Below are 14446 nucleotides of genomic sequence, written 5' to 3'. Positions count from 1 at the left end.
AGGGGCTGCTGCTAACTAGTGGTGGATGGGTGCTTAGCAGTTAAAAGGCATTGATCATTATTTATATTAGCAGAGTACTAACATTTAAACGTGTCGCTCACTAGTCACACACATCATTAGCCTGCCATGCACTGTTTTAGATGCTGCAGCAAAACAAGCCATTACACGAAGTCCTTCTGTCAGATCTGCTCACTTTTACTTCCTTATCCACTTTTGCACCAGCAGCATCTGCTGGCCTGGAAATGAACTGGTCTGGCTCTTGTGAAACAAATGCTTCAGTGAGCTGTGAGAATAGTCCTGGTGGTCCTGAACTCCAGCATGTTGTAACAGTTTCTTTTTCTTTCTCCCCTTTTTTCAATGTGTCTATTTTCTGCAGGTCACGCTCAGTGGGGGGTCTTGGCCGAATGTGGGGTAATAGTTGCTCCCAGAATCGCCTCCAGGAGCCACGTGGACGTCACAGGCTCTCCACTGTTATCCAACCGCTGCGGCAGAATGCTGGGGAGGTGGTGGACCTCACGGTTGATGAAGATGGTAACACAGAACTCGTTTTAACAAAGCCTGGTTAAAAGATTACTAAGCGAGGTTTTAACTTGGGTTCATTACTGACTCAGCTAATGTGCTTTTCATGCAAGCTGTGTGAGAGTTGTAGTAACTTATTTGTCACAGTCTACACCTGTGAAAGATACAACTAAGACTAACATATATACAAGGAAAAAAAGTCATTCAGTGCATTCGCATGCATCAGTTTTGTTATTATGTGTTTCAGAATAAAAACATTTAAAAGGAAACTTAAAAAAATACCCAGAAATACTGGATTTAATTGTCAAGTTGTTACAAAACTTTAATTTAAGCCACATGCCAATCTCTGGAATGTTTTAAATTTAGATATGAGATGTAAAGTAAGCAGACAAAGATCTAATGTTGAGTGGAACCAAAAGCGATATTTTACCAAAAACATCTAATTAGTAAAAGAATTGGCTAATTATGTATTAAATTGACTTAAATATTAGTGTCATTGTAGTTCATACTGACTCAGCTTTGTATGGTTCTGCGATAACATTAACCTAAACCAGTAAGGTTGCATTTCTTTTCAGTGTATTCGTATCCCGCACTTTACTTTCTGTTACATTGCTTTGTATTGGTATTTGTCTCTTAGCCTGGATGTCATTCTCTGTATCAGCATGCGCCTGTGATGGGTAGCAAAATGGTGCCTCACGCAGTATTAGAGCATTTGCATTTCTTAGGAGAAAGAGGGGAAATTAATTTGTGAATATGAAAAGCAGATGGTGTTTACACACTGGAATGCTAATAAGGTCTGCTCTTCTACTTGGCTGCTAAGCCTCTGCAGACACTTGCTACAGTGTGCACAAATACCACAGTCCCTACTCCAGACAAAGTGTCAGCTCGGGTTTAAGGTGGTCATAATCGTGCTTGGGAATCGATAAGAAATTAGCGATTCCATAATCGATATCAGTTATTGATTAGATTCCTTATCGGTTCTCGTCAAGTTCTCACTGGCTCTGCTTTGAGAGTCGCCAAGATTTCCAAGCAGCATATCAAAGACATTACATTCATACAAATTAATAGCGTGCTGTGTGGTCAAATGTTGCACATTGGAGGTGTTTCCCCTCTTTGTTGTGATCATTATTGGGCTCATTACTCAAAAAAGTAATTATTACCTATTACGCAGAACACTTGTCTTAAACGTAATGCTGTACATTACTTAATGTCTTTATCCTTGGAGTAATTAATTACTACTACTACTCGTTAACATTACTTTCACATTTCTCTATAAAATGGCCTGAAACATACCGTCTCACAATTACCAGTTAACAATACAAACCTATAGGTTCCACACACCAACACGAATCCCTATCCTAATGAGGACACACATATGATATTTCTCTTATTATTTACACAAAGCCGACAGCACAAAAGAAATCGCCACAGTGACTCTACTTTAGAAACATGAACAGCTAGAAACAGAGGCCGCAGCCTGACTGCTCATCTAGTTGTTACCTGTTAAAGTACACGGTCTGGCTGCTGGGCATTCACTCAGCTTTAACATCAATCTGTGTTCTAGCTAACTTAGCATTAGCATTAGCATACTGCCTGTGGAGTTGCTTGCAAAGAGCCAAAGTTCTGTTAGCAGTCTAATGCAGTTGTTTCTGTAATGGATGGATTTTGCACTTTACCATCGCGCTCCCATGCTTTTGTGGAATAAAAATAAAAGTAATGTCATAACCATACTGTAGACTGTGCCACTATCTTCGTCCTTCTGCAAACAAACTGATACAGCTGATTGTAGCACAAGTACAGTCGATAAAGGGGATTGATAGACAAGCAGGCTAAAACTTCCAAGGAACTGAACTACCCAATTCCCATCCCTACTTCTGATCAGTAACTCAACTGACAAAAGTGAGCTGCTTTTTATTTTGGTGACATAATCTTTTCTGGTTACCATTTGACTTTCTTTGGTTTTTTTTAATCCACAGATCTCTCAGTTGTGCCAACAACCTCGGGCGGCATTCAGCCTCAAACAGTCAGGTCCTCCTCCTCATCATCATCATCCCATCAAGCCTCTACCTCAGAGCTCAATGATGCCCCAGGCCCTTCCACTAGCTGCCCAGGTTCAATACCTGAAAGTATGCACACACAGAGGCCAAGTGGCTCTGCTCGCACAGCTCCAGAGGGTAAGACAGGACACGGCATGTTGACATCTGCTGCAGCAGGCAGTTTCATTTAAACTGTTGTCTGGAGAAATCTTGTGTTTAAAAAATCAATTCTTTTCAGTGGCCAATTTCTAGTTAGTCTGTATTGTGTGGTCTTCTGTGTTATTGTCTGCCTTGTAAAAGCCTTTTTAAAAAGAAAAATAATAATCGTATATCTTGCTCTCATCAGATGACAACAGACCAGGTTTGTCAGGTACAACAGGAGAAAATGCAGGCGTGGCCATGCCTAGGCTCCCGTCCTGTTGTCAGCAGCACTCACCATGCGGAGGCCCCTCCCCTGGTCACCTGCCCCTGAGCCACTCCCATTCAAGCTGCTTGCAGGCGTCGTCCCCTCAGCAGACCAGCAGCTCTCAGCACAGCCACAGCAACACTCAACACTTTCTCCACCATGCCCACCACCCAGCACCGCAGCCCCCAGGCACCATGCTTTTTCCAGAGCCGATCTGCCCCGTGGTGCGACCCAGTGCTCTGCCCGCCCCCTGCGCTGGAGTCAGCAGCAGCAGCAACAGCAGTAGTAGCAGCAACGCAGCCCACTACCATGACCAAGTATGGCTGTTTGTACAATATTTATTGATTCATAGCTGTTAGCGAGGCAGTATAAGCATACGCTGATTCCACACAAACCAGGTTTTCGTGACCACTAAGGTGCATGAAGAAATCCTGGCACCCCAGAGATGTTTCAAGTGGAGCTAAGGGAAGATCAGAGCTAAGGAAAAATCAATTTATTAAGTTAAATATGTATCCAAATGTATATTGTCAGCAAAGAACTGCCCCAAATACTGAATCACCCTTATGTTGAAAAGCAATGATGTAGTCTGAGTAATGGGAAGTTACAGTAGTTGGGTTAGAGGCTTTTAGCTACCTTCGCTGTTGCTTCATACTTTGCCTCATTCCAGGCATTTATTGAGATTAGCTGACAGGTGTTTGGAAACACAGAACAGCTGTACTTACTCTGTCATGAGGACTGGTTATATCCCTACAGTATCCATAACCTTGCTGGGTGAATGAAGTGAGAGGATTTTTTTTGTAATTATTTCATTCTACAACAACTTCTGAGCCTGTTTTTGTCAAAGCTTCATGATGCATTTGGAATCAATCAGTGAATGTGATCATTAATGTTTTAGTTGCAGTGCTGCGACAAACTACTTGCCCCCTTTTCTGATTTCTTAGTTGTTTTGTTTCTTTTTGCATATTTGTCTTGTGTCTGTTTTATGCTTCAGATCCTCAAACAAATTTTAATACTTGTCAAAAATAAGTCAATATAGAATTTTTGTTCATCATCATCCATAAAAAACTATTCAGGTGTGACCCCATGTGAAAAACATATTGCCCCTCAAACCTAATAACTGGTTATGCCACCATTGGTAGAAAGAATTGCAATGAAGTATTTGTGATAACTGGAAGTGAGTGGTTCACATTGGTGTGGAGGAATTTTGGCCCGTTCTCCTTTGCAGAATTCACACACGATGGAGAGTTTTCAAGCATGAACAGCCTGTTTAAGGTCACGCCAAAGCATCTCAAGAACATATGATTTACATTTATATTTACATCTCTCAGCCTGGAAAGGGTTACAGAGACATTTTTAAGGCTTTGTGACTCAAATAAACCACAGTGAGGGTTCACTTGAGTCCACACATGTAGAAAATTTGGAACAGTGGTGAACCTTCCCAGGAATCAACTCGAACTGCAGGCCTCACTTCTTTCAGTTAAGGTCAGAGTTCATGATTCAGCAATAAGAAAGAGACTTGGCAAAAATGGCATTTATGTGAGGATTCCAAGGCAAAAACCACTGCTGACCAGAAACAACACAAATAATAATGATCAGAAACACACCAGCAACTCCACCTCTGAATGCCTCAAGAAACAAAAAGGGTTTGGAAAGGCCCACTCAAAGAGTGGACTTAAATCTGATTCAGATGTTGTGGCGTGACCTTAAACAGGCCGTTCATGGACGAAAACTCTCCAGTGTGGCCGAATTAAAACAATTCTGCAAAGAAGAGCAGACCAAAGTTCGATCTGAAAGACTCTATGCCAGTTGCTGCAAGGACTTTATGGCAGTTGTTGCTGTTAAGAGTGGCAAAACCAGTTATTAGATTATTAGATTTGGGGGGGCAATTTCGTTTGTTGCAAAATCACCATTTTAAAAACTGCATTTTGCATTTATTTGATTTATCTTTGTCTAAAATGAAATTTTATTGATCTAAAACATGTGTGACAAAAATGTGAAAAAAGAAGTCATTAAGGACTTCTTCACAGCACTGTAGTTAGAGACTGAGGGAGAAAAAACTAAGTAGAGGTTTTTTTTAGTTGTTTGTTTGTTTTTCACTCAGAAAGACGAGCTCAGCATTCTGCAGATTTGGTCCCAATTCTTTCTGAAATGTCTGTCTTCCTTTCACAGCAAACTTTGCCAGTGGACCTGAGCAACAGCAGCGTTCGGAGCAGTGGAAACAGCGGGGCGAGTTTCCATGGCAGCACTTCAGCCTTTGACCCTTGCTGCCCAGGTTCCACCTCACGGCCCCCTGCTTATGTTTCCCAGCCCACCCCTGGGCCCAGTCAGCCAAGTGTGGTGGACTCGTTCAACTCCCCTATGGTGGCTCAGCCCCAGCCGCAAACACAACCCCAGCCCTGCAGACATTACATGCACCCAACTTGTGAGTACAACAACAGTACATTACATCAGACTTTTTAAACTTTTGAAAATGCGTTTTGAAAGTTTGTTGCTGCCTATGAAAATAGATTTGCAGTGCAATAACACTAACCAGTGCTCACTCACAGATACTAGTGCTGGCTAACAGGTTAATGTGCTCAGTGCTGAGAAACTTAATTTGCTACTCAGAATTTTCCAGTTTGTGGTTAGTCTGAAGCAATGCGATGAGGTTTCCTGGTGAGGATGTCATGAAAATTTAGAGTCACTGGTGACTCTCCTCACCTTTCCCTTACTTGTCCACCCTCCCTGTTTCAGTGCAGTTTGGACAAATATTAACAAATTCTGCAAAACAGGAAAATGGCAAGGCCCCAAGAGGACCTGTAATGTTTTTTTTCTTATTTTCTGTAATATATAATATTTTAAGATACACTATTAAAGCAATGCTAATGCTATACCAGTCTTTTATGGTGAAGAGACGGAGAACTGTCAATTCAGGGGTCGTTCTTATTCTCACCTATAGGTAGCTCTGGGTAGTGACTGAAAGAATGAGATATAAGATGTAAGCAGTGGAAATGAACTACTCCAAATGGTATGGGGTTCTTTTTAGTGATAGGGTGAGGAGCTCAGATTAGAGCAGCTACTCCTCCATACAGAAAGGAGCCACTTGGTCCAGGTATTTGACGTTTCAGGCATGTCATACTGGGCGGAGGCCCGGGGGCAGACCAAGGAAATGGTAGAGAGAATTCATATCTCAGCTAACTTGGGAATGTCTTGGTCTCCACCCACACCACAAGAACTGGAGGAGCGCTGGGCTGGGCTGAGGGAGGGGTGAGTGTCTCAGCTTAGACTGCTGACCCTGCAATCCAGACCTGCTTGAGTGGCAGAAAATGGATGGATAACTGGTGCTTGTATTAAACATAGCCAAAGTTTCAAATAGTGAGGTCAGCATGTGAACAAGTAAATCCCATGAGCCCAAGGCTCGGGCCTCACAATGTTTTAAATAGTTGACTTTAAAAAGTTTTTGGTCCCTTGGCTCGATAGGTCATAGACACAGGATGTCCTTTGCTGGTTGCGAGTGCAGTAGCTCCATAGCAACCTTGTGTTCAAACTGTTTTTGAGGGACAGCCAATAAGAAAACAGTAGGGAGCTAAATATCATGTTTTAGACAGATGAGGAACTGAACCTTTCTGCCATATATAATTTTTTTTAAAAAGTGATCATTTTCCATTAACTATTAGGCTTGTGGTTGGGGTAGGTTGGAAATTGAAGATATGTGCATTTATTTGTCCTTTTTTTTTAACAAGAAGATTCATGCATAATTTGACAGTCTTAACTTTTCCCCTTTATCTCTTTTGTCAAACCCAGATGGCCCTCTAACACGTTCACTGCATCATCAGTCCTCTTCCGCCTGCCCTCATTCCCATGGGAACCCCCAGCTTACACCTCAGACCCCAGCACAAGGTGAATTTCTCATTCCCCACACCTTTCATGCACCTCTGTCATCCCACCCGCCAGGCCACGCCGTGCCACCCGCCCCTCCCCCGTCTCTGTCCACCCACCACCTCACTAATTCAAGTGCCCAGCTGGCCCAACATCTCCCTGCGGACCACCAGACCCTGCCGCACATGTATAGGATGGAGGTTCAGAGGCGCAGGATGATGCAGCACCCCACGTGAGTACCTGTGCAGGTTAAAATTACATAATTAATGGCTTTTCTTTGCTGAACGTGTATTTTCCTTTCTTTCCAGACGAGCACACGAGCGTCCTCCTCCACACCCCCACAGAATGCACCCCAACTACGGCCATGGGCACCACATCCATGTGCCACAAACTATGTCTTCCCATCCTCGCCAGCCTGAGCAGAGAACAGCATGGTCAGTATCATCAGCAGTGTGGGTTGTGGGTCTTATAAAGTAATGTGTAAGTTTCATACCAGCTAATCCAGTGGTTCCTAGATTTCATAACTACCAAAAAGAAAGCAAAGAAGAAATGTGGAGACCCATCACAACTTGTCTTTTTTTTTAAAGTCTTTTCTATCATGTCACAAACTGAAGTTATGTTTCTATGTTAAATAAAACATGAAGTGAAGTACCCTTTAGAAACAGTATTATAGATGTTTAATGTGACTGCACTTACATGATTATTTGGACTGATGTGGTTTGATGTAATAACGACTCACCGCCTTGTGTCAACAGGGAGCTCGGCATCGAAGCCGTGGCCCCGTTCCCTTCAGGGCACCTGCACTCCCACCTGCCCCACTACCACCCTCCCCCAAGACTGCACCACTTCCCCATCCCCTTCATGGTGAGGAACCTTCAGCACACAGGCATCCATTAGCATACATGAAAACGAATCACTTTTATATGGAGTCTGGCTGCGATTAATGGAGTTTGCCCCTTATTTATAACATCAGTTATTTCAAGGATGGTTTAGTGAACCCCATGAATAATTCATTAGCAATTAATAGTGGCTCATCAACCATTTCGAGTGCACACTCAACAAATCCAAACAAATCCTTGACTCTCATCCAGCGCAAATATAGCCGACAGTTGTGATGTTATTATTATATTAAGGAATCTATCATCTGTGACCTTTATCATTACACATTTGCAATGCGTGCATTTTCAGAAGTTTTTTATTAATTAAATTATTTTGTTGAAACTTGGCTTCAGTTTTAGTAATGGCAGCAGAAGATGTTGATTTTGTTTATTTTTAATATAGCTAAGCTGACACAAGACCCTTCACGGGCCACATTACAGTGTGCTCAGACTGCATTCCTTGTATTTTAAGGCTAAACTTAATGAAACTTCTTCCCCTACAGCACACTGGCATATCTGAAGTGACCTACCCGCACATTAGGTACATCTCATCTAGAATTACTGGCTTCGGAAGAACTTACGAGGTGAGTACTGTTTGTAAATGTATAAGCCTGAGGACTGTTGGGTCAAAACACGAGCACGAGTTACCTTTTCATTCATCGCGGTTGTCTGTTACTATAAATTTAAAAATGGGTTGACTCATCTCCGCATGACTCAGCATTATTGTGATCCTGCCATGGCATCAATGTTGGTTTGTTTTTATTCAAAATGCACGCTGGAGTCGGATGAATGCAGCTGTCACAGGAAAAAGAAGGGAGATGGTGTTTCAGTGGAAGGTTGTGCAAGGAAAGTTTTTAGTGTATAAATAACAGTTCAGGGTTATTAAAGAGACAGATTAATCCAAACCCAAAATAACCCTATAAATACACACACGCACACACACACACACACACGTTTTTGTTTTTTTTGCCAGAACTCTATAAGCAGTGTTTTCTGATCTATTCTTCCTGTAACCAGTGGTTTGCACTTTGTTCCAAACCTTATACGTATTTATACTCATGAAAGCATCTGTTGATTATAGACAGTGATGCTATCTGTGATCTTTTGGAGTTGTTGAGCTGGTCGGCGCATTCATTCTATTTAAGACTGAACCACATTGGTGTAATGAACTTTATACCAGCTGGTTTGATCAATTCTAAAATTTGCTGTAATTCTTAAAGGGTTCATCTAAAATGACCATAAACCCCTTAGCTTAAAGGTTGAAGTCTACATATCAATGGCATATTGATTGTTTGATTTTATTGAATATAAATTGAACTCAATCCCACTTGCCTTATTTGGCCTTAAACACCAAATAAGTACATTTGAAAAATTCACCAGTGGTGTCATGTCCAAGCAATCATCACATGATTACTCAGAAAATTCCACAAATGTTGACGTTGGCATTTTTTCATATAGGAACCGTTTTCTTTCTGCTGAGCTACACCCATCAACCACATCACCGCAAGGAAAAGGAGTGCGTCTAACTTTGACAGGTTCATACTCGTGACATCGGGGTAGGATGTAAAGATCAATGGTGTCTTCATAACCGTAGCTGTAACGCTCGTCGTCACAACGAGCTGTAACGTTAGCTCGGTACACGTCTTCCTTGGTGGTGAATGTGGTTTGATAGGAAGAAAATAGTTCCCATTTTGAACTTCTCACACTGCAAACCCAACTCACAGTCTCAAAATGGTGAATTGACCTCTGAGCTCTGTGTGGCCAGATGTTCATGAGCAACCTTTAACCTGATAAAATTGCTCCCAGAACACGTGTCTGTCAGTTGTGACATGAAAGTTTCTTCTCACAGAACCGTCAGTGAATTGAATTTATTTGCTTTCACCTTTGCCAAGTCACACAATCCAACAAGCCTAACAAGCACAGTGAGTGGCTCAGTAGGTAACCACAGCTGTCCTGCTGACACTGCATAAACCTTTGGCCTGATTTAGAAATATTAATCTGACTTTTGATGACTACTTGGAAACCCATTTAGTCAAAGGCTTTAACTGCTTAACTGATTAATCGAACAGCTGGTAAAGCCTCTCCATGAAGAGAAATGTCAGTTTGTACAGAAAATATCAGCTTTTTTTCCCTCCAATCAGGACCTGCTGCATTTAGAGGAGAGACTGGGGACTGTGAACCGAGGAGCCTCTCAGGGAACCATAGAGAGGTGCACTTACCCACACAAGTACAAAAAGGTGAGGACCTGTCAGAGTGTGTGTGTGGTAATAAATATATAATGTGCTTACAGATTTTGAAGCTGCTGTCCATAGTTGTGAATGTATGCTGCAGTTGCCTCTGGGACAGAGTGCGCAGTGGTCTTTTGTGCTCATTTCAAACATCTGATGTTTTGCCAGCATTTAGAAAACACTGTAGTGTCTTTTACCAGAGATTTGCAGCTGTGACGATATCTGTTGGGGGAAAGTTTCCGTAGAGGTTTCCAAATGTATCTAAATAAGCAATCTAACACCCTGCCACCCAATACAGAAGGTGTTGGAGAGAGACATTGACCAACAGTTAACCCCTGAAGCTTGGGCATCTATTGGGAAAAATATGCACGCAGACCCAGAATCGGTGAGAAATAATGAACAAATCAATTTGGAAACATGTCTCTGCTCACATGTACAGTAGATGTTAGTGTTAGTCTTGGGGGCCAGGGAATTCGGCTAATTACTTTGATTTGAATCATTTTGATTTGATAAAAAAACATTTTTCTGTTTCAGGACAAAATGACCATTCTCTCTGTCCCCAAATCTAATGTATTGTTGTAAACATAGTTACCTCTTTATCGGAAATAATATCACTTTTTTTTTAATACAAACTTAATACATACTTCTAATCTTACTACAGTGTTTTAATTGAGTAGCTTGTGTTTGAATTGATAGGATTTTGTTTTAACCATCTGTAATACCAGTTGTTGATCGACGCTGCTCACCAAAACTCAGTCTCCAAACGTTTCTCACAAACAGAGAAAGCTGCACGGTAAGCAAGACGAAGACGAGGGGGCAGATGAAGACACAGAGGAGAAATGCACCATCTGCCTGTCAATACTGGAGGAGGGGGAGGATGTCAGGTAAATGTCTCGCCTCCTGGGTGTTCGTCCCGCTCGTCGCGCTCAGTTTTGTGTGTTCAATTACACTTTCAAGGGCGTGACGGAGACAGGTGGGATAGCAGGTGTAGTTTAGCCGTTTCACATTGTCTCATAGGATGTCAAAAAAAAAGACCCAGAGGCATTAAAGTAATCAGCAGAAAATCCCAAAGAGCCTTAAAATTACAAGCCTCATGGTGCTGCGTTTTGGCACTCACTCAAGTATTTTTTTAAAGAGGATTTTCTGCCCCCTGTTGGTTTAAGAGAAACTGAAAAATTAAATGTTTATGTATTTATTTTTCTGCTTTCTTTACTGTTTACTACAAACTGTGAATCCCTTAATTATTGTTACTCACTAAAAGCATTTAGTCTTTATTCCTACATTTAAACTGTGTTTTAAAATCAGTGTTTGCCTAATTGGAGGAAGCAGATGGCAGCTTTGTTTGTAGGGAATACAGATGAAAACTTAAATATATGAATTATACAATGGGCTCAAGTGTTTAAAGGCACTTTTATCCGGTCGAATCAAAAACTTCCTCATCAACAGCGTCTGCCATTGTAAAATATACTTAACTCTGTTTTTTGGAGCCTATCCCCAGCTGTCATAGGTCGAGACGCGGGGTGCGCCCTGAACAACTGTTACAGCTGTTAGCTCACTATTTCAGCCATTTCCTGACTTCTTTCAGCTGTTGTTACATTTAAACCCATCTCTGGCATCCAGGGTACCAGCATGCAGCAGTTTCATTAATTTAAGCTGTTTTTATTCAGCTTCTACAGAATACAACTTAGTCACTTTTTGAGCCATTTTAATGTTAATTTAATCTTAATGACATTTTAATGTACCCATAACTCAGCTGTATGTTTGTATAGCTTATCCACTGGATTTAGTTGGGTTAGGGTAGCCCCGGCTGGGAGTCGGTGGTTTTGATACAACTTTGTATTTTACTCACAACTCAGTGGCTCCTATTTAAGACTTAATGTGACAGAAAACAACAATTTCAGTCTTTGATTAACTAAAGATGTTGGGTTTTTAAAGCTTTGTTTTTGGGGCCTGTTGTTAGCTGTGGTTTCGGTGCACTGGTGATCATTTAAAATAGCTGAACAGTAACATAGTGCTTAGCAAGTTTATTAATATCACCACTCAGTATAACATTTATGCCAAATAAACAGAACGGTAATTACCAGAATCATTATTTCCGTTTCTGTAATGGTTAATTCACTGATATGCACACGCTCTTTAATCAAAATGATAATTTTAATGCTAAATTATAATTATTGTTGTTATCCATCAACTTTCAAAGTAAAATTTTTACAAAAGAAAAAATGTTTTAAAAATGTGTTATTTACTTGCATTCCTGAACAGAAAAAATATTTTAGTTTCACAAATTCTGACTTTCAATTTGAGTATAAATGCATGAATTCAGAATAATAAATATTAATATAGTTTTATAGATTTAAACAGACAGATTTCTAAAAAGTGTATTTCCTTGTTTTTGTGCGTGACCATGAACAAAGATTTTAATAGACAAAGGAGCATCCTCGTTTCTGTTTTTGAAATAGGTTTTGCTGTTTTCATCGGACCTTTTTAAAAACCCCAAAAACTATATTTTAATTAAGCTCATGATCAGGCAGTGCTGCTGTATCATGCATGTTAATATTCAGTTCAATTTTATTTATACAGCGACAAATCACAACAAGGCACTTTATATGTTAAAGACCCTACAATAATGCATACAGAGTAAAACCCAACAATCATATGGCCCCCTGTGAGCAAGCACTTTGGCGACAGTGGGAAGGAAAAACTTCCTTTTAACAGGAAGAAACCTCCGGCAGAACCAGGCTCAGGGAGGGTCGGCCATCTGCCGCGACCTTTTGGGGAGAGAGAAGGAAGACAGGATGGGGTAGGGAAAGGGAAAGCCTGTTTAATCTATTTCTTTGTCTCACGTCTCTCTCCTCTGTTTCCGCTCCAGACGCCTACCGTGTATGCACCTCTTCCATCAGCTGTGTGTGGATCAGTGGCTCCTCACCAATAAGAAGTGCCCCATCTGCAGAGTGGACATTGAGGCGCAGTTGTCTGCTGAGAGTTGATGCTGTTTTTTTCCCTTTCTTTTCTTTTCTAACAACCCTTTTGTTAAAAATTTATTTTGAGATCATATTAATTTCTCTTCAGTACTGCAGTCAACCAAAGATGGCATGAATTACCCCTGCAGCAGCTCTACTGCAAGGATATTAAAAAAAAAAAGACATCTGACAGAGAAAAAAAATAAAAGCATTGAGCCTAGAGTGCCAGCTATCACATGTTACTACAACAGCTAGAATTCTCCATTAAGGGTTTAAGATTTTATTGTATTTATAAAGCTTTTATGTAGCTTTTTTGATCGTTTCCTCAAGTGTCATTTTTGTTCTGTTTCTCTGCATGTTTCCTCGCAATGCATTTCTTTGCACATATAACGTGGGCTCGAAACGGCCTAACAAGTTGCAGGTGAGGATAGCTGCTCTAGTAAAGATGCATTTCTGTAAACCTAATGCCTTGCTTTACTAGAATAGAATGTCAACCTCCAGTTAAGGAAAAAAAAAAAGAAAAACAACAAAAAAAAACAAAACAAACATTGCAGGATTCATTTTACCAATCATTGTATCATTGATTAGTTTATGTTTAGAAGATGTGGATTGTTAGTGAAAGATGTTTTTTTTCTTTCTTTTTTCTTTTTTTTTTTAAAGTAAATCAAGACATTCCTAACTAGGGAACTATGTTAACAGATCAGCTGCTGTATTAGTGCACACCCAGTATTTCTAGAGTGGAAATAAACTCTGATGTTCACCTCACTCCCAGAATATGCACACGCTTTGCTACGATTACACCACCTGCCCCGTCCCCCTTTTTCCAGCACCTTCATTTTGACTACAACACCGTTACCGCCACCATCCGATGTATTTTAGAGGACAAAGAAAAAAAAGAATGTCACCTCCCTCTCTTTGACTGTTCTTTCTAAACCGAACGATTGTCGGGATCTGCTGTGAATCTTTTCTTCATTCTGTTTGGGGTTCCTTCCTGCAGACGGGCCTGCGGACGCTAGGTTTATGTGAGATGATCTCAGGTCGACGCACGGCCCCGCAACCTGGGATCATTTTGTCAATTTGATACTGGCAGTGGCGTTGATTTTTCATTTCCTGTGTGTGTATGTGTGCGTGCGTGCGTGTGTGTTCAGAGGGAAATACACAGCTCAATTGGAGATGAATATTTACTGTTTATTCTCACACGTCGAACCATTTCACCCACCCTCCCTTTTTTGTCTCTCTGTAGTTGAGCAGCGGCGTCTGCTTTGGCCGCTGAGAAAAGAAAATGAAAAAACACTAATGCTGTCAACTAACTCACTCGCATAGACTTGCACAAGAGAGAAAAGGGTAGGAGGACCGTAGTGAATATGACAGTGTGCTGAGGCCATGTATTTCCACTCTGACGAATAGTAAAAACTGAAAAATTACAATTTTGAATGGAGTGTTGAAATGCAGTACTTAAAGCAGGTATCCATGCATTCATTGACTTAAAGGCACCAGGATCATATTCTGTGGGATTTCTATTAGTTTTAAAAAATGATATTAATAAACTTGGATAACTTAA

At 40.9% G+C, this 14446-nt stretch overlaps 1 protein-coding gene across 4 annotated transcripts in view; it reads left to right on the top strand.

Annotated features, from left to right (window-relative positions):
- rnf111 (ring finger protein 111) overlaps positions 1–14446 on the top strand; it is a 33728-nt gene extending 19282 nt beyond the window's left edge. For 3 of the 4 annotated variants that reach the window (XM_031758027.2, XM_031758028.2, XM_031758025.2), the window contains 12 exons: positions 377–531; positions 2496–2693; positions 2902–3278; positions 5131–5383; positions 6745–7051; positions 7128–7253; positions 7575–7683; positions 8201–8281; positions 9839–9934; positions 10224–10310; positions 10706–10809; positions 12795–14446. In XM_031758027.2, coding sequence (XP_031613887.2) covers positions 377–531; positions 2496–2693; positions 2902–3278; positions 5131–5383; positions 6745–7051; positions 7128–7253; positions 7575–7683; positions 8201–8281; positions 9839–9934; positions 10224–10310; positions 10706–10809; positions 12795–12912 — 2011 coding nt within the window. In that variant the 3' untranslated portion in view covers positions 12913–14446. The remainder of the gene's footprint in view (positions 1–376; positions 532–2495; positions 2694–2901; positions 3279–5130; positions 5384–6744; positions 7052–7127; positions 7254–7574; positions 7684–8200; positions 8282–9838; positions 9935–10223; positions 10311–10705; positions 10810–12794) is intronic. The other variant, XM_031758029.2, reaches the window with a different exon arrangement.

Source organism: Oreochromis aureus, linkage group 1 (genome assembly GCF_013358895.1).
Source record: "Oreochromis aureus strain Israel breed Guangdong linkage group 1, ZZ_aureus, whole genome shotgun sequence".
Taxonomy (NCBI): domain Eukaryota; kingdom Metazoa; phylum Chordata; class Actinopteri; order Cichliformes; family Cichlidae; genus Oreochromis; species Oreochromis aureus.
The sequence above is the reverse complement of the archived record's forward strand: the minus strand, read 5'-3'. Positions and strand labels throughout refer to the sequence as shown.